Raw genomic sequence first — 19,200 nt, 5'->3', positions numbered from 1 at the left:
CTCAGCTCATGTCTTACAAATGTCTCCCCTTAATCAGAGTATGGAGAAATCCTGCTGGTAAATCTGCAGCAGTTGGTGTCTCTAGTCAGTGTTTTTGTCAGTTTAAAGCAGTTTTTAAAAAGCAGGAAGTGACATGATGATAAAGTGGCGTCCAGTATCAACAAGCATTAGTCAATCTGTGAAAACACTTGTTTATGAAATGAAATTACAAATATTTTGTTTGTTTTATTATCGATTATGTCGTTATAATGCAGATTTGGAAACTGCTTGAATTGCGGGTGATGACATCACGTTGTTCATTTTATACAGTAGGGAGCATAGTAAGTACTTAAGGAGGTAGAGAAGGCAGCATTCAGAGTAATTTAGAAAAGCCTTTATGCTTGTTGCAATGTTTCTAACGTACCGCTAGAGGGAAGTACTGAATCAGATTTATGGATATATATTAACTTGTAAAAAGACAGACGTAGTTTGAATATTGAATATTATTATTATTTTTTATTTATTTATTAATAAAATAAACGTGTAAAATTTAATGTTTATAAAACAATGTAAATTGCAAAATATGATATTATTTTTCAAATACATTTTGGATTAATTTAGATAAAAAGGTACTTGTTTTCTTCCTCAAAGGTTGCTGTGTGTTTTTGCTTATAGTAGTGACTCCATGAGTTACCTTTCACATGAGGACAAAACATGTCAAATAAGACAACAGCAGTGCAGTTTCTAATGTGTTTATTTTTTTTTGACATACATTTCATTGAAAAATATAATTCTAAAATCCTTATTTTCGTCTCTTCTAAAAATAATTAAAAAAAAATAATCAAAAAGAATCAGTACATTATGTGTATATTTGAGTTCACTCACTTCAAACACCCCACCTAGTGGACACACTGTGTGCCACACTTGCTTTAACTGTGTGCTGACCTGTGCAGTGGTGTTGCATTAACATGACATTTATTTAGAACAGTTGATAAAAGAAACAAAAAAGACATATTAGAGTTTTGGTTTAAGACAAGTTATCACTTTTTTTCCACCCTTCAGTTTTATGAGAGTCATGATCCATACATTGTGTGGGACGTAGATTAGTAGTTATCACTTATAGCTACAAACCCAGGTTCATCTGTGTGAATGGCAAAATCCCAAACCCACAGAACTACAGCAGTACTTGTTCAAAGTTCAAAGTAACTTCTTTCTAGGATTATAAACATCTAAAAGTTGTATTCTTTTTTTTTAGGCCTTATTTTTTTTTGTTTTTTTCACATTGCAAACAGGGATTAGAACTGGACGAAACACTCTCTGAACTCTCGTTTTCTCTGAAATGATGTCTTCAATATAACGATACAGTGTTTACAACTAACCAACAGATTTACAACAAATAAAGCTAATCTAACATTTAATTGGATTCTGACTTAAAGCGCTCTGTGTTATCATTTTAGTTTGCAAACAAGCCCTTTATTTTTATCTTGCAATATCGAGCTATTTAATGAAATAAAAAGCTTACGTGTTACCGCAAGGGTCTTATATTTTCTTCTAAATCTCTTGCAAAACAAGGATTACAGTCTCATTTAATTTTAAATAACTGACTTGGGGAAAAGCTAAAGCAGAAACGATTCACCTTTTAATAAAGACTTTACCTTTAGTTAATGGAAAATTAGATTAAAACATTTCAATGGACATTTTAACTACAATCATAAGAAGAATAAAAAACAATATATAAAATTGTTACCAACATAAAAAAAGTAATAAAATCATCAGTCAAAGTAAAATGTGTATGTTTACGTTGATCAAGGATACGTTGATTTGCATTGAACATGGGGAAGAGGGATTATAGAGTGAAGTTAAAGCAGTTAAAACAGCATTACGAAGGTATCATCTGCATATACAGATATGCAATGTTAATTAACAGTAAATCAACATAACATGTCTACAGGAATGCACACATTCCCAAGCTGTAATATAGTGTCTTGGATGACATCAACTGTGTAACAAGGACAACAACACCCACAACACCCCCAAATACAGAAGCCCCCCCCCCTCCTCTCGCCTGCCACGATAATCAACATGTGGCAGTTGTTCACGATAAGCATTAAACCTAAAACAAGAGGTAAAGCTATGAACATAGCTTTCCTGCTACAGTAAACAGTAAAATTATTAAAATAAATCAATGTGTATAAAAATGAAGAATAAAGAAATGATATTGGTATATATATTTATAAAAAAAAAGAGCAGGTAGGCCCCTCCAATGACTAGTGATCAGCAAAACCAGCAAAACTGTGACTAAAGTCTAAAGTATAACACGATCAGTGTGTGTAAAAAATAGGAAGTTTAACAGAAATATTTCAGAACAAGTCAGTGGAGAAGTGCAGGTACTGCTGGTGGTTTGGTGCTCTACACAGACCTTTCTGATTCTCTGCTCTTCCAGAACAATTAATTGTCTGGGTACATCTCAATTCTAATCTCAGGCACAGACCTCAGTGGCTCCATCTCAGGGCTGAAACACAAACGCATCAATGATTAGGGATTTGTAAAGAAATAGTCAGAATGACTGCATCCTTGAACTTCAGGAAGGAGCTGTGTACTGTGTATACACACACACACACACACACACACTGTAGTGATCCCTCAGTACTAGTACTAGCTGTGATTTGATGTTTCCTGAGTTAATTTGAGCTCAAAGTAATTTGTCCTTATTCTGCGTAAAGTAAGACAGGATTAGTTTTTGGTGAAGAGGCAGCGCATCGCCTCCAGCACCGGGGTTCTCAGTGGAATTCATGTTCTTAAAAGTGCCCCATTTATTTGCAGTCTTTTTCATTTCCATCACCTGTCCTGCTGATGTTTTTCCTTGTTAGTGCAAAGCAAATCTGTGTCAATCCTCCGTTCATCAACATTTAAAATCAGGGACTCATTATCTTCGGAGGCAGAAACCAAAACACTGTGTCGTAGTTAAGTTAGGTACAGTATGTACTGTCAGTACAGCTGCTGATCACATAGTAGCTCAAACACCACAGTACATTAACCAGGGCTGTAATAATAATGAAATTAATTAATTATTTATAATAATAAGACAGATTAAACAGAATCTTCTAGAACAGGGGTGTCAAACGTATTTTCATTGGGGGCCACATCAGCAATACAATTCCCTTTGAAGGGCCATTTGTAAATGTAAGACTGTATAGATCAGGGGTCCCCAACCCCTGGTCCGTGGACCAGTACGTAATAATAATAATAAATAATATAAAATAAATAAATAAATAAATAGTTAAATCCTGAGAGGATAAGTCCAAACAGTGTCTCAGGGAGACACTGAAAAAAATGTCAGTTTAGCCATGGCTAATATAATTAGCTGAGCTGACCTTTAAAGTTCAAACTTACATTATATGTTAGCCAGTTAGGGCACGTGCTAACCTTCTGTGACCTTTCAATAAATTAATGCTTGAAAAATGAAATCAATGTGTTCAGCTTCAAAAACACAGACACTCAGCTCAGCTCACCTGAAAACGCAGTTGACATGGTACTTATACTTCTTAGCACGATGTATGTCGTTCAGAGGTCGTGGGAATGTCTCCTGTGAAAGAAGGACAAACAGCCACCAGGATTTTAGTCTCACTTGTAAACGCCATTGGTTTTCAGTCTGTGCAGCTGATTTCAGTGACAAGTTCACACAAAGACAGAGAAGAAGAAGGAGTGAGTGGAGTGAAATGACTCAGCTTTTGGCAAAAAAAAAAAAAAATTAGTAGGGTGAGTAAAGAAAATATGGGAATCAAACCAACAGCATCATAAAAAATATTTTCCTCTAAATTCTCCACATGATGCGGGACCAAGTCTGAGGTTCATTGTTAGATGGGTAAAATGGTGGAATCAAGAAAACAAGAAAAAATTAAACTGAAAAACACAAAGAGTCAAAGTTAAAGACATGGATATTTTTCTTAACAAGATTTAAATTAAATAAAATTTAAATAAATTTCAGTCAAATTATAAAAGAGCCAAAAAAGGTGAAAATCAAAGATGCAAAATCAGTAAAATGATTGTATAAATGTTGGAAGACATCATTATAGAATGGTCAAACAGTAAAAATGATTTGAAGACAAAGAAGTACTAACAGTGACTTTAAAGAAGTCTTTCCCAAATACTAGGTTCACAGAAAGGCCACCATGCCTTTTTTTAGGGTGATCACATAATACATTTTATATCCCTTGTTCTTTCATAATTTATTAATACTGTTGCTATTTCACCTAAAGAGATTTGGAAACGGTGGTTTAAAAACATGGTTTTGGAAACTGATTTGTTCACAGATGATGAAAATAAAGACATTAAACAGTAAATGTTAGTATCATGCACAGTGTGTAGTAAATCTAGAACAGAGTAATGTGACAGAACTGTTATCAGAGCAACTGAAGGAAAAGTTAACGGTAAGAGGGAGTGGCGGGATGAGGGAGGAGGTTGCTGGTGTTTCATTCAGCTGGTTGACAGCCGAATCCAGTCTACTCACTGTCAGAGGTCTTATCATCTAAGAAAGGCTCCTGTTCCAATATGTCCATTTTAATGCTGGGAACATTCTCATTGTAAGGGTAGTCGGACTGTTGAAGAGAGGAAACATAGCCTGAGACTGTACTTACTGAAGAGTGATAACTGCGGCTGGACACACATGCATCCATTGACAGCATCAACCAAGTGTGGAGAACATTTGTTGTTAACTAAAAAAGTACAAACTATTAGATATAACACAGAAGATTTTGTATCATCTCTGGATCTCTCCAAGGACCAGCAGTGTGTACATAAAACGTTAAATACTGCAGGACTGGACTCCACTGTTCAGTAGGGCACAGCATACAATTAACATTTACCATTTAAAATAAAGATTATTAGCCATTTTATAAAACATCTGTATTTAACAATTAAGTGATTCCTTATCCAAATTAGATTCCTCTGTGTTCCACTAGAAGGAGCCAAAGTGCCAGTAGAGCAGTGTTTCCCGGAGTAGGGGAGCAGAACTACTGTGGGGCAGTGGAGAGCAGCAGTGCAGATAATTGTAAATTTCAATATGTTCTTGATTTGTGCCACCATACAAATGCACTGGTTTGTATTATTAGAAGTATTCAAGGAAGACATGAAGACCTGCAGTTTTTAAAGCTATAACTGTGAATTTGTCAATGTGGTTGACAGCGGGGAGGGGTCAACAATAGTCTCATGTACATGGGGGATGTTGCAGAAAAAGTTTGGGAAACACTATGCTTGTGGTCCAAGTGCCACGGTTTGAGATCCCCTGCTCTACATATAACTCCTATAACTGAATACATGTTCCTGGGTGGGAGGGGGGTTATTACATGAGCTGCAGTGTGAATGTGCTTCTAAAAAACAAAAGAGGAAATGATGTCATTTTATAACTTACATCTTCACCATCACTATCCATCCCGTTTTGTCTCTTCTTCTTCTTCTCATCCTCCTTCTTCTTCTTGTCCTTCTCCGGTATGACATCATCCAGGAAGCTGAGGTCATGCTGAGAAAACATGTAGTCCATGGCCTTTCTGACCGCTACCAGAGCAAGGATCTGAATATGGGAAGTGGAAACAAAGGTGGATCAGTCTGAGTCCTAGTCTCTGGCTTCAGTTTAAAGTGAATGAGTCATTCTTATCATAATTCTCACCATGACAGGGAAAACGATGGCTGCCACAGTAGACTTGAGGATCCAGAGCATGGCCAAGCACAGTATCTGGATGAAGGTGAAGAGGTGGACCTTCCTGAGGGGGACGTGACGCAGGTAAATCAGGTCTGGCTGGTGTTTAGTTGGCATCAGGAACAGCTTCAGACGATCCATGAACTACAGACACATTAGAAAGATCAGCAGTGTTTCTGCAGTGGTTACAGGCTCCATTAGAAACACAGGTTTAAATCATCAGATATCGGCAGCATTTCCTTTTGATTTTTTTGATTTTTTTTTTACCTGTACTCCATTCAGAGAAGCTACTCCCATGTATAAGAAGACTCCGTACAACACAGGCATGGGGATGAACTAGGTACAATAGAAAAACAATGACAAGAGTCAGAATAATACATTTAAACTATGTACTAAAGTATTTAGATTTTCGTTGCTATTGGCTATTTAAAAATAGTCAAGTTTACAGGAATTTGTTTTTTAACAGAGAAATATATATTCTATAAATATAAAGGCACTAAACGTAGGGCTGAGCTTTAGCTCAGTCTGTAAACCTCTGGTGTCAATCTCATTTTAACCGGGAGCCACATCAGCAATACAGTTCCCCTAGAAGGGCTGTGTAATATTGTTTGTTGCTGTGTAATAATAATAAAAAAAAAGTATTTATCAGGTTAAGAAACACTGCTGCATGGACTTCATTAAATGCTTTTTAAGCTCTGACTTGGCCCCCTGGTCCTTGAGTTGAGGACGCTTATGCTGTAAACAATTCTAATCATGAAATGTTTGAGGTTTTCTCTGTTAACTTACCTTCAGTATTGGAGCCATGAAAACAGACAGTCCTGTCAGCAGAAAGACAAACACTCCAGTGATCCTCTGCTCTCTACATATAACAAAACACAAAGAGAGAGGATGTTAAAAACAACAACAACAACAAACCACTTCTGCTTAAAACTGTTGTTAAAATTGTTTTCTTTTTTTCCTTCTGAACAACTCGGGCATTACAATATAGGGAGTTCAGCCGGAATTTTGGTGTTTGGTGGTCTTGTTTTTTCTTTTCAAAATAAGAGTTTGTTAGTTCAGCTGACAGCTGACACCACAGGAGGCTCTGGACTATGTCACACCAAAACACCAAAAACCGACAAAAATGAATCGATTAATGCAATATATACATATATAAATGTATGTATATATATATATATCTAAAAACAGTCCATATATGGCAGAGAAGTAAATAATCAGAATAAAAAAGAAAATACAATGTTAGTATAACATAGTACAATAGTATAGTATAATATTAGTAATGATAGAATTTTTACCTCACACCCAGGAACTTCGGCTGCTCTCCGGGAGCTGAGGTTTCCGTCTCCATCTTTAGACTGTCGATGTGAGCAATAGATATGACGGTGGCAGCTACATACCAGGGCAGACCCGTGAAGGAGCAGATCACCATCAGAACAGCCACCCAGAACAGGTCCAGGTGGTAACCTGCTCCTTTCTAGTAAAGACAGAAAAGGCAACTAATGTTATTTCCATTTCTATTTGATTAATGACTTAGCACCCCCTTTTGGAGATAGGACTGTTGTCCTGTTCTTTCTAAACTGAACTGGAATTAATGTACCATTTTTATTCCTTAAAAATTCTATTCTTACTGAATAAAATAAATAAAATGATCATTTAGTGCCAATAGTTTGGTGTTCTGTGCTACTGAGGAGGGCCTGCTTAAAACTGTGAAACACAGACTTCTCTGAAAAGATTCTCCAGTAACTGTGTTTAAAGAGCAAAGGAGTCAGATGTCTGCAGTCAGAAAAATCACCACTCATCTTCTTAGACTGAAAAGTTAAAGTTGTCTCTTTGAGCACAGAGACACTTTCATGTAACATCTGTCACCTTCCTGAGAAGTGCCAGTCATTTTTAACTACAGTGTGTAGGAAGCCTGTCCCTGTAGTGGCTGCTGTTTATGATTACACAGACATAAAAATCCTCACGTCGTAGTAAAGACAAAGGACAACGTATGGTGACATATGGTGAAGTATATGAAAAGTTGTCTGCCTTTTCCAAACTAAAGCTGCCTTTTCTCAGACATTTTTTATTGTTATATTTTCAGTTAATGTTGGTCATGGTCCCTAAATCCACAAGTCTGGGACATGTTAGCATTGGTCTTTCACCTTCAGCTTGTTCTCCTTTCTGTTGACGATCACAGCAGTTATCTGTTGGTCCATGAATATCAGAATGGTGACCAGCAGGGCAGGGAGGGCTGATGCCAGGCAAACCCACCAAGGGTTTCCTCCGAAAGGGGGCACGAACCAGCCTCGCTTTGGATTCGTTGGCTGTTGAAGAGAAGCATTAGTAACCAGGCATGGACACTGTTTATATTCAAAATACATAAGGATTGACTTGTATTAACTCCCCATGCCCCTCCCGAATGTCAAACACCTGAAACTATAAAGTACAATCAGATATAAAATATATATAAACAAATATTAAACAAATAGTAATAAAAAACTTGGTTAAAGCTATTGAAAATTTGTGCATTTTAAGCAAAACGTAAAAACAGCCACTAGAGGGTACAGTATAATGCAGTGGATCCAAATTGTTTTCACTGAGACCCAATTTTTACCCCAGATATTTTTTCTTTTTGCCAGCTCAGATATTTTTATATGCTGCATTTTATTTTTTTACTAGACATTTTAGGCAACCCCACGTGGGTTCCGGACCCCAAGATTGAAAAAGTCCAATGTTTAAATGCTTATCATCACAGATCCCCTCTGAGCTGTAGTCTGGTCAGAAGACCACTGACACTTAGAAGAAGAAAACCAAAATGAAATTATTGGATGTGATGATCAATTTTGCATCATGGGATTATCAGGCCAGATGGTCTTGTGTCTTGTGAAGACCCAAAAACATAAAAAAAAATAACAGAACAAAATTCTTGTAGGCAGGTAATGCATTACCTTGAAATCACTTGGCACAATCAGTTTCGGAGTGTTCACTCCCACCAGAACGTCCACTCCACAGAAGATGAGGATAGTCAAAATGATGGCAAAGTCACTGATGAGTTTCCTCACCTAGTTCAAAGTAAATAGAGTCTGCATAGATAAGCATTTCACACACAGAGAGACAAAACACATTTGTTTTCTGTACACTTGCTGTGTTTCGTTATCAAGCTCAGCGTGCCAAGGACTCACCGTAGTGGGAAAGAATGGACTGGTCTTGAACTTCTTCAGGGTCATGGAGCAGGTGTAAGTGCCAAAGAAGAGCATGTAGGACATGAGGGTGATGTCTGGGATAAAATTACAGGCCTTACCCACCAGCACCCCTTGGTACATCAGGCACTCGGTTTTTGATAGAGATGACCATGAGTTTATTGGCTGGAAAGAGGAGACAAAACAGGATAGTCCACCACTGCTCAACTGATCAACAACCTTGTGCGTCACTCGCATCGTCTGGAGTGCAGAGGAAGAGAACAACAATCTGGCTGGGTCACAGAAACCTCCAGTTCGAAGCACGACCACTAAACAGTATTTTTTCTCATTAGTTTCTGTCCTTCCGAGATTTGTGACTCATTTGTTTCAGCCTTGTTAAAGAATATCAGGGCCACTCCGTCCTTCTGTTTGAGTACATTTTGTATGTCAAACTCCAGGCCAGCAGATTCGATCCGGCCTACCGATGAGACATTTTCAAACTATGACTGAAATAACAGATGTTTTTTTATTACTTTGGTCAGTGTGAACAGCTGGGGTCAGGCTACATCTCCAGGTCCTGGTACTGTGTTACAAAACTGGACAGTCACCACCAGTCCAGTCAAGACAAGTCACGTCAATTCTATACATGGAACCCAAAGTTGCGTGTGTATGTGTGTGTGTGAACACTCACAGTGGAGTTCCAGGCCAAGGCTGATGGACTTACTATAGGATCATCTGTAGAATTCACTGCCGAGACACCAATACAGACAAACTCAGTACATGATCACACACTTACTGCAGTAGGTCTAACAAAATATAAAATGAAAGTCATAAATATATAACATATAAACATTACATCCTGGAATTACTTAGTTCCGTGGTTCTCAAACTGTGGTACGCGTACCACCAGTGGTACACTCCTATTTTCACATTTACATTTTCAATTGAATAAATCTGAAACATACAATGCACAATTAATACAACAATATAAACATAAACATCACTCTAAACATTTCTAAACATCTCTCATGTGGTGGAAGCTAATAGTGAAGGCCTATGCTGCGATATTCTAATCTTGGTCATCATGGTTGAAAGTACAAGTTAACAAAGTACTTACCAGAAACAGTGGGGGGCATACACTTGCAGTCGTACTGCGTGATGTAATCCATGTCATATCCAGAATCGATGGGGTACTCGTGAGCCAGCTTGAACATCTTCTTGAAGGCATCGTAGATGAAGATGAAACTGATGAGACAAGCGAAGCCTTCCTCTGTGAACCGGGTGAAGTACTTAACCAGGAAGCTGGCATCAGAGGCCACCAGAATCAGGCAGAAAACCGCCGACCACAGACCAATCCACAGCCGGAACTCCAGGTAGTCAAAGTCGTGATCTCTGTGATGGGGTTGCAGAACAATGCAGTCATGAAAATGTTATCAGTTTCTTAATATCCCCTCACCTCACAATGGATTTTCATATTACCAGATGCCTTTGGCTCTTCAAATACTAGACAATTAACAAATAAGAAGAGACAATTAAAATAAAAAATCTAGAATGAACCTGCTGAAATTAAAAAGCAGTCGTTCAAACACCAGAACTGGACCGGTGCTGCTGAGGATGGTTAGAGGTTGACCAGCAAACAGACAGAAGAGTCCTCCAGCAATGGCTGTTCCAAGAAAACTCTCCAACACCCCCTGGACCAGAGGGAAACATGAAACAGTCACTGTTACCCTAAGGAAACACAGCTAATACTGCACACTGATTAACGAAAAAACGTAATGCTCTGTCTGACCTGCATGTTTTCTGTAGCGTCGCCCAGCAGGCCACCGAAGGTGATAGCGTTTGTCACAGTTGCCAAGTAAATGAACAGAATGGCAGAAAGAGCCTGAATGTGAATCGCATCAGTGAAGTCAGAGAGGAAAAAAGGCGTTTTTCTCTTGATGTCAAGTATGAGGCCCCCACAGAAACTAAAAAAACAAATAAAAATAAATTAAGTTCATTAGAGGAGTATATGAAATTTTTTACACAACAAAGTTGTACAAAATCAGAAAAATAAAATACATTTACATAAACACCACCAAACAAAAGGCCTGTTTAGTTGAACATATGTGATATACCCTCAGGAGTTGAAGAAAGACACACAAAGCTCTACTTCAACAGTTCACAATTTCTCTTTCCCATAATTTTGTTACCACTTTGTGATAGAGTATTTAACTGTTCTGTATGTTTTTCAAGAACAAACTGCGTATCTTTACAAAAAAAAAAAGTGGCGGCATTATTATTATTGTTATTATAAATACCGTCCTGTCTTCTTCAGCTCGTCTCCTACAGTATGTCCTCCTCCTTCACCGTGACCTTCATCATCAGGCATGTCTACGTTGATCGGAGGTTCGCCTCCCGCATACATGTTCTTTCTAAAGAACACAGGTAACAAACTTTTGATCACATTTACAGTAGTTATCACTTTCCACAAAATTTGAAAAAAAAAAAAGGGGACCATGAAAGTAAGAAGTTGCTTGTTCTCTGAATACTGTTTTCACATATTCAACCTTCTTTATAATTCATTACTTTGCTCACACACACTTGAGTGATTTTGTGACCACTGCGGTGTTGTTAGCGCTGACACAGCAATTGAGTTAACCACCTTTTTTTTATAACTATATTTTTTTTAAAACTCATCAACAACACGGCTCTCTTGGGTTTTTGTATTTGTATAAGTTTAAACGTGTGTCTGTAAAATGTGCTGCGTCAACTCTCATGTCAGCTCCTGCATGTGTGTTTTCTGCCACCTCTGTGTGTGTGTGTGTGTGTGTGTTTGTGTGGAAAGGACTGACAAACAGCCTGAGGCCCCTGTTAAATGAGTGACAAGAAATAAGTTTCTTTCACAAAAGGTCACCACAAGAAAATCTTCCTTTATAAGGCAGACAAAGAGTAACTTTTACATTTTCTGCTTTCTAATCCTTCTCAATAAGTCACTCTATTTAAGAAAGAAAAACAAATTAAAAATCTATATATATGAATGTGTGTGTATATATATGTCAACCTTAATATAGTCATTAAATTAGTGGGTTTATTTGTATATTTGATTGATGGGCTCTAATTGACTGATTGGAAAGGTACAACACATCTTGGGTTAGGGTTAATAGGAAAAACAAAAAAGCCTTTTTGTAAACATCTGCTTAATATAACAATGGTGGTACTGTAACTTAAAACAAAACCTTTTCTCAGAGGACGGCAGAGACTTTGGAGGTTCAATTCTGATGGCAGGGTCCCACTCTCCAGGAGGAAGCACAATCACCTCATCCAGGAACTCATCAATACCAGCCAGCAGGTCATGTCTGTTCTTGGCTTTGTAGGCAATGTCATGGAAGATCTGAGCAGACAGGGGTGATGCATTCATGTGTGAAAGAGTTCTTTTAAAGCACGCACCAAACTATTGGTTACACAAGGAGAGAAAGAGCACACACATGCAAACTCACAAACACACATGCCCTTGACATCAAAACACACAGCACTGTACTCAGAAAGACATATTTTTATTTCTGAGATATAAAATTAGTAACAAATTAGTTTTTTCATATTTGTTGTAATTTATTGTATATGATTTTTTTCCCTAGGACCAAGCTATTTCTTTTTTTTAAATAAATCCTAAAGTACTAATTTGGACTTATTTATTAATTTTCTAGGGCTCAATTCTGACAAGGATGGCAGGAGGAGTTCAACTGTTCCCAGCAGTCATCAAGGAGGTTACACCCTGGACATGTTCATCAGTGACATCACACGACCACATAACAACCATTCACACCATAAATGGTCCCTTTTAGTTAATTAGCTGGTTCTGCATGTTTTTGAAGGTTGTGCGTGTTCCAGTCAGACTCACCTCATCTGACATCAGTGTGGCTATGGCTCTGCCAATCTCATGGTAAGACTTGCCTTTACCTTTGGGTCCAAGCAGGATGAATAAAAACCTGCAGAAAAAAACAAACAAAACAAGCCCCGAAAACATGTCTCAGTCCCACAGAGTAGTGTGGCTAAATAGTCATCATGTATAACAGAAGCAGAATTGTGAATAAATATTTGTCATCACATTTAAGTCATGTAATATATTGCATAACAGTGATTCTCCAACCTTTTGTACTCTGTACCACCTGAGAAAACATTCCACCACACAGGAGAGATGTTTACCATTAGAGTACCATTAGAGAGCACTCCAGTAGTATGCGTACCACAGTTTGAGAACCACTGTTGTATAATATTTAGGGGGCAGATATCAGTTGTAAAAATGAGAAAACATGATTTATCTTTAAACTTGTAGAGAAACGTGTTTAATTTTTATGTTTGTTTAACATGTTTAAGTCGGGCAGTTATAGATGACAACTCTCTCTGCCTACGTGGACTTTCGTGACTACATGACCAACGTGTGACCCCACCCCCACCCCTTTATCAAACCCATTAAAGTACCTGGTGGGAACAGGAACCTCGGTCAAAGCTCCCAGCATCACAGCTTGCCGCAGCCGAACAAATGCCACAAATGGAGAGTCCAGGAAGTCCACCTCCCCCACCAACACGTTGGAGGCCTCGGCGTCTCTGGGCAACTTCTTCATAAACTTGTTCTTCAGCTGAAGGTACAAAAGACAGGAGACATTAAATGTTAGGTTCACACCAGCAAGCTATCAGTTAGACTAAATGAAACCACCTATATCAAACAGAACAGATCTCCCTCAGCCTGAATGCCAGAGCAGGAGGCTCCCTATTGTATTCTATTAACAACCTCAGATCTGTTTTTCTTTCTGTCACGGCCATGGTGAGATGTATGGAAAAAAATACTTAGTAACTTAGAGGTTTACCATTCCACCTGCTCTGAGTATTTGACTTCTTCAGTTGAATCTTTGAGTAATTGTTGCTTCATTATTTTTTTGTTAATTGACATTTGTCAATTAGAACCACACTCAAACACATGCACTGAGTGTAAATAAATGCACTGCAGAAAAATAACATATATACTTACATACATATATCTTTATTTTGTAATTATATGTATGTACCGTATTTTTCGGACTATAGAGCGCACCTGAATATAAGCAGGATCCACTAAGTTAAAAAAAAAAAGATATGTACGTATACACATTGACTCAGCTGTTCGTATTAACACAATACTCGTCGTAATCACGGTGGTGACTCACCTGATCTTTTTCTGGTTTGTCCGAAATGTCGTTCAGGCTTTTGCATGCACGGTGGGTTGTAGTGGGACTATCTGTTAAAAACACAGCCACCGTCAGCAGACCGAACAACCTGACCTTTGCTTGTGATGTAGGAACCGATTGTACAAGAGGACGGAGGGCGGCAAAGGAAAGACAACGGGCCAGACAGTTTGCTCTGTCCGAGCAGCACGGAGGAGAATAACCAAGGATGCAAACCACAGACGAACTACAGAAAGACAGGAAACCGGAGGCTGCTCAAACGAGTAACAGACATCAAGACCTGGTCTCTGGTATGTGAAGATCTGAAGGAGAACCAGCTGCTACCATTTATAAGCATTCTGTTTTCTAATGCAGGGAGGCTGGAGACGGTACAGCGGACTAGATCAAGGATGGTCTGGACATTCTTATTCTTATTATATTTAGATCAATACGTATTATTATAATTTAATTATCTCGTTATGAATGTTAACTCAAAGTCCTTTTCCACCAGGTAAGGAGTTGGTGTCGACCAACTCGTGGACGAGTGGGACCTTCATCATTGCAGGTAAGAATCCAACCACTTCTATCACATAATGTTTTTCACAGTGGAATCAATCTCTGCAGTTGTCAGGTGAGGGCAAACTTTACCCACGCACAGTTCTCCGTTACAGAGCCACATTAACAGCCATTCACATTCCCACCTTTGGTCATTTTAAAGTGAACAACTAACCTTGTCTGACTGGAGGAAACTAAAGGAAACTCCTTCTGCACAACGTCAGAGTGAGGCAGTAGTCACAACAAATAGGAGTTTCCCAGGAGGGACAAACTTAAACCTGTGTAAACTGTCATGCTCCCAAAGTCTTTTATCCCTTTTGCCCCCAGGGTATTGTGGGTAATACCATTTGTCAGTATGATGCAGCCATGTAAAACATATTTGGTCCAAATTGAAGGAAATAAATCTGGGAGTTTTCTTTATGCTCAGAGTGAACTGTTAGAAACCTCAGTCTGAATGTTAACACCAGGTCTAAGTCATTAGCTATCCACAGTGTGGCCGTAGACGGCATGAAGTGAACTTACAGCCCATGGCACTACTGCTTTGCTCCTGCAAGTCTTCCATTAAAATGTCACCCGGCAGGTGAGTTAGAGGATTTTCAAGAGAGCTGCTTGCTTGAACTAGCAACATCGGGTTAGCAATCCAGGGTAGAAAGTAAGGAGAGAGATGTTACAGTGACAGTGGACAAGGCACAAGAGATATGGAAAATAAATAAATGATAAATATTGTAACCATGGGTCTTTGGACAGGAGAATATGTCAAGTTGTTCTTTGACTGAACACTGCATGTACTTTTCCTTCCTGAACATGGAACAAGATCTTCAAAAATAATACAGCTCTTATCTCAATAATGAGACGCTCCACTATTCACAATTTTCTATTCTATCTATTCAGATGTTGAACGAAGCAGGAACAAAGACGAGCTGATAAATGACCCTCCAAAGACCCAAGGCTGTTGATTAACACACATTAACAGTGTGTAGACACAGTGGAATAAGTAATGAAGGCATTCACATTTGTGATGTTAATAATTACTTTTTTTAAGGCTTTTCCTCAAAAACCTTTAAATCCCACAGTTTAATGCAATTTTTTTTGTGTGTGGTGGTGATTCATTACAGGATGTGTGGGAATTACTGACAGAGTTTAATTGCTGTGCATCGATTCCTCAGTGTTTATATACAATTTTTTTATAACACTTAACGTAGAAATTTTAAACTAAATTTGTTCTCTAGACAGGCGGGGTGTGTAAGTATACGCAATTGATTTTGACAGAAGTGAAGGATTAATTTGTCGTTTGCAATATTCTCTGATCCAGGATCATTGTACAATAGGATTTCCCATGACCCTGACTTTTGTCCCCCAGGGCCACAAATACAGCACACAGACTTAATCCGCCGGGGGACATATATTCAGATGACTCATTACCGATCAGTCACACTATGTCTCTGTTAGTACAATGAGCTGTTAGTTTGTAAAACATTGTTGGAATTGGTCGGGCAAATATTCCCAAGTTGGTACACGTCCAAAAAACAAAAGAAAAATGAAAGTTTTGTCAGGTTTCACTCAAACCTTTATGTAACAGGCAAATGGGGGAAAACAGGGAACTGTGGGAGGATGTGTTTAGCAGGTGAAGTGTTTCTCTGTTTAAAACAGCACTGATGAAGGTATGTTGTTATCTCCAGTAAAAGTGAGAAAAGAACGAATAATTGTTGTTTCTTATTAATAGAATCTAGTTCTTCGTAAAGGATTAAATATTTTTCTTTAATATTCTGCCTGATAAAGGTTCAAGTTCATGACCAAAGGTCAGATCAAAGTTTGGACTGTGTTTTAAAGAGGCGTACCAACAGTTTGGATGAGGAGCTCGATGTTTATTGTGGCTAGTTAATAATGTGTTAGAAGATAAATATATGTTGCTCTAATGACATGAATACAAAGGTTATTGTTGTAACAGAAGGTTTTTCTTACCCACTGTTGAAGGAGAAGCCTGTTGTTATCATTAATGAGTTAATGCATGATGCAGTGAAGGTCAGCAGTGTGTACTTTACTACTCAAAAATATACTTACTACTCTTTGTTATATTCCTAAATACTGTTTTGCAGCAGCTCTTTTATTTATTTTTTTTTTTTTCCTGAATATTGTGGCTTTATATGATATCAATAAATGTATCCACATTTTAGGTTTTTCTAAGTATCTGAAAACATATAATGTTTTATATTTTCCTTCTTTTTTAAAAATCCATAGCAAAATAGAAGACTGCACCAAACTGGCATCAGTATTACCGTTTTCCTGGTTGGAAAACAGCCTACTTGCACTGGAGACCGTCTTGCCGATGTCAGCCAGAGAACGCAGATTGGACTTCTTGGTTTGATGGCGATGTTTACGTAGCAACGTGTACATAACCTTGTTCTTAAGGTTGGCTCTCAGCTGACCAATCTCGATCTGGTTGTCGGTGATTTGCTCTGAGAGAAAAGAGAAACAAGGCAGACAGACGTTGACATTTTGCACAACCTAATATCCATGTTTTGTTTGGGTTTTTTTTTTTTTTTAACAAATACTATTTTGTAATACTACTAGACCATATGTACTTGAGAAAAATCATCTTCGATCTCTCCATTCAGGCAGCCACTCTGCAGTGCCCAAGTCCTTTTAGTATTGTTAAATTTCTTTATCAGAAAGTCCAGCCTGTCTTTTAAAAAGCAGATCAGAAGTGCGAGTGCTGACAGATTGAAGCCTGAGGGAGTTCTTCCTCCTGTGAAGGCTAAGTGCCATTAATGACCCATTCATCAAGTCAACCGGCCTCAAAAATAAGAGGCCCAGCTCTGCTCTGACTGTGCAGTCCATGCAGTTACTTAACTACTTCACATTAATTGCCCAGTGGTAGCTCTTCCTCCTGCTTCCTTATGCATACCATGTAGACACGATTTTAATGGAATGATGATTTTCTTATGCTTCAAAGAAAAAGATTCAACTTTAATGCCAAGAACTATTTAATTAATCTGCTTTATATGCTGCATGCTCTGTTTTGTAATGACAACAAAGGCGATTCTATCCTAACATTTAAACATAACTAATGTCTGAATGTATTAACATATATTTGTGTATATATATATGTGTGTGTGTGTATATATATTTAAAGGAAACTTACCAACAACCTGAGGAAGAGAGGAGGCCTCCATGTCCAAGATGATGGTCCCCTTCTCAATACATGTCCGCAGTTCAAAGAGACTGCTCAAAGACAGCGTGGCAACGTGAGGTTTACTCCAACGTTCGCCACCTTTCTCCACCTTCTCCTCAAACTTGATCCACCTGGAGAGACGTACAAGTAAAAGTCGTGGTGAAACGTTGACACAATGTCAAAAGAAAACTTCACATGAGAAAATGAGAAAAAAACACAATTACCAAATGTATAAACACTAATGATGGCTCGATAGAACTGTTTCATGTCCAATACTGATACCGCAACATTGAGTGTAAAGTGAAGACAAAGTCGTACGAGGGTAAGTTGAGCATTTTGGCATTTTTGGCAAGTATCGGATTGGGTGGGCTAAATTTCTGACCAGACTTTGTATTTTTTTGTTAATCAATCAAAGCTGAAGTGCAACAATAAGTTCTCTATGTTGTGGTTTAAGTTTGGTTTTGTCTTTGTTTTGTTTTTTTCACCTCCCCACCCCAGTGCCCCGAGGTGGTCTTTCTCCAGTGGTACTGAGTAGTTGTTTGTAGGCCAGGGATTTATTTGGACAGTTTGGCTGCCAAAGTTGCACTTGGCGTACACCCAGTGGAGCCACTTGTGAAATCTTTTATTCAACGTGTGTCCCCTGAGTGCACTCCACACCGCTTATCTTTATCACTGCTTTTATTTGTAGATTTTGTTTTCTGATTGAGCAAAAACCGAAACCTGTGTTTTAAAACCTAATGCATTTTTATTGATTTTGATATGCGGCAAAATCTACTTTTTTTTTATTTAAAAAATAACCCCAAAATCCCATGTTAATTTTCTGCATTCCAAAAATTTCTCGAATTTTAAAAGGTGCAGGAGCTTTGTAGCATTTTTCTAAAATGTTGGACAAACAGGATTAACACTTGTTGAACAGATTAATACTAACAAAAATTTAACCAGATATTTTGAATTTGAACAAAACGTTTTCTCTTTTTTTCTCAATAAATTAAATAAAAAAATGAATTCAAAATAATAATATTAAACAAAATTGAAATTAGAGAATTAGGCTATGTTAACAGGATTTGACCTCTGCATTTAACCCATCTGGTAAACATTAACATAGACTTTCCAGTATAGACTTTAATTTTAAGAGAGCCAGACTCTAAGCTAAGCTCCAGTGGGCCACATATTATGGTAAGGCGGGCCACATTTGGCCCGTAGGCCTTGAGTTTTACATATACAATTTAAAGGGAAGTTCTGAGAGGAGGCTCTGCTCACTGTTCAACTCTGCAATCACTTCTCCTGGGGTAAGAGAAGGGTATTATTTATGCTTCAACAACAATTTCATCTGCTGCTAGGAAACTGGAAATAAAAAGAACTGTCCACACAAATGACCAAGAATCCACAGTAATAGAAAACTTAGTTATTAGTAGAGAGAGAGAGAGAGTGGGGGGGGGGGGGGGGGGCGGCGGGTGGGTT

General features: G+C 38.1%; 1 protein-coding gene across 2 annotated transcripts in view; it reads right to left on the bottom strand.

Moving 5' to 3' along the window:
• Positions 1–735: 735 nt before the first annotated feature.
• The window catches only part of slc4a4a (solute carrier family 4 member 4a), a 39,555-nt gene continuing 21,090 nt past the window's right edge, over positions 736–19,200 (bottom strand). Inside the window, exons 6-27 of one of the 2 annotated variants that reach the window (XM_025053289.1) lie at positions 17,710–17,870; positions 16,844–17,023; positions 14,016–14,086; positions 13,294–13,451; positions 12,713–12,800; positions 12,051–12,205; positions 11,133–11,246; positions 10,625–10,799; positions 10,393–10,526; positions 9,953–10,227; positions 9,527–9,582; positions 8,839–9,021; positions 8,605–8,718; positions 7,819–7,980; positions 6,970–7,148; positions 6,461–6,533; positions 5,942–6,010; positions 5,645–5,818; positions 5,390–5,548; positions 4,490–4,577; positions 3,492–3,565; positions 736–2,491 (exon numbers count right to left, since the gene is read on the bottom strand). In XM_025053289.1, coding sequence (XP_024909057.1) covers positions 3,525–3,565; positions 4,490–4,577; positions 5,390–5,548; positions 5,645–5,818; positions 5,942–6,010; positions 6,461–6,533; positions 6,970–7,148; positions 7,819–7,980; positions 8,605–8,718; positions 8,839–9,021; positions 9,527–9,582; positions 9,953–10,227; positions 10,393–10,526; positions 10,625–10,799; positions 11,133–11,246; positions 12,051–12,205; positions 12,713–12,800; positions 13,294–13,451; positions 14,016–14,086; positions 16,844–17,023; positions 17,710–17,870 — 2,809 coding nt within the window. In that variant the 3' untranslated portion in view covers positions 736–2,491; positions 3,492–3,524. The remainder of the gene's footprint in view (positions 2,492–3,491; positions 3,566–4,489; positions 4,578–5,389; positions 5,549–5,644; positions 5,819–5,941; positions 6,011–6,460; positions 6,534–6,969; positions 7,149–7,818; positions 7,981–8,604; positions 8,719–8,838; positions 9,022–9,526; positions 9,583–9,952; positions 10,228–10,392; positions 10,527–10,624; positions 10,800–11,132; positions 11,247–12,050; positions 12,206–12,712; positions 12,801–13,293; positions 13,452–14,015; positions 14,087–16,843; positions 17,024–17,709; positions 17,871–19,200) is intronic. The other variant, XM_008336202.3, reaches the window with a different exon arrangement.

The sequence above is a fragment of the Cynoglossus semilaevis genome, chromosome Z, assembly GCF_000523025.1.
Source record: "Cynoglossus semilaevis isolate Cse_v1.0 chromosome Z, Cse_v1.0, whole genome shotgun sequence".
Classification (NCBI taxonomy): domain Eukaryota; kingdom Metazoa; phylum Chordata; class Actinopteri; order Pleuronectiformes; family Cynoglossidae; genus Cynoglossus; species Cynoglossus semilaevis.
The sequence above is the reverse complement of the archived record's forward strand: the minus strand, read 5'-3'. Positions and strand labels throughout refer to the sequence as shown.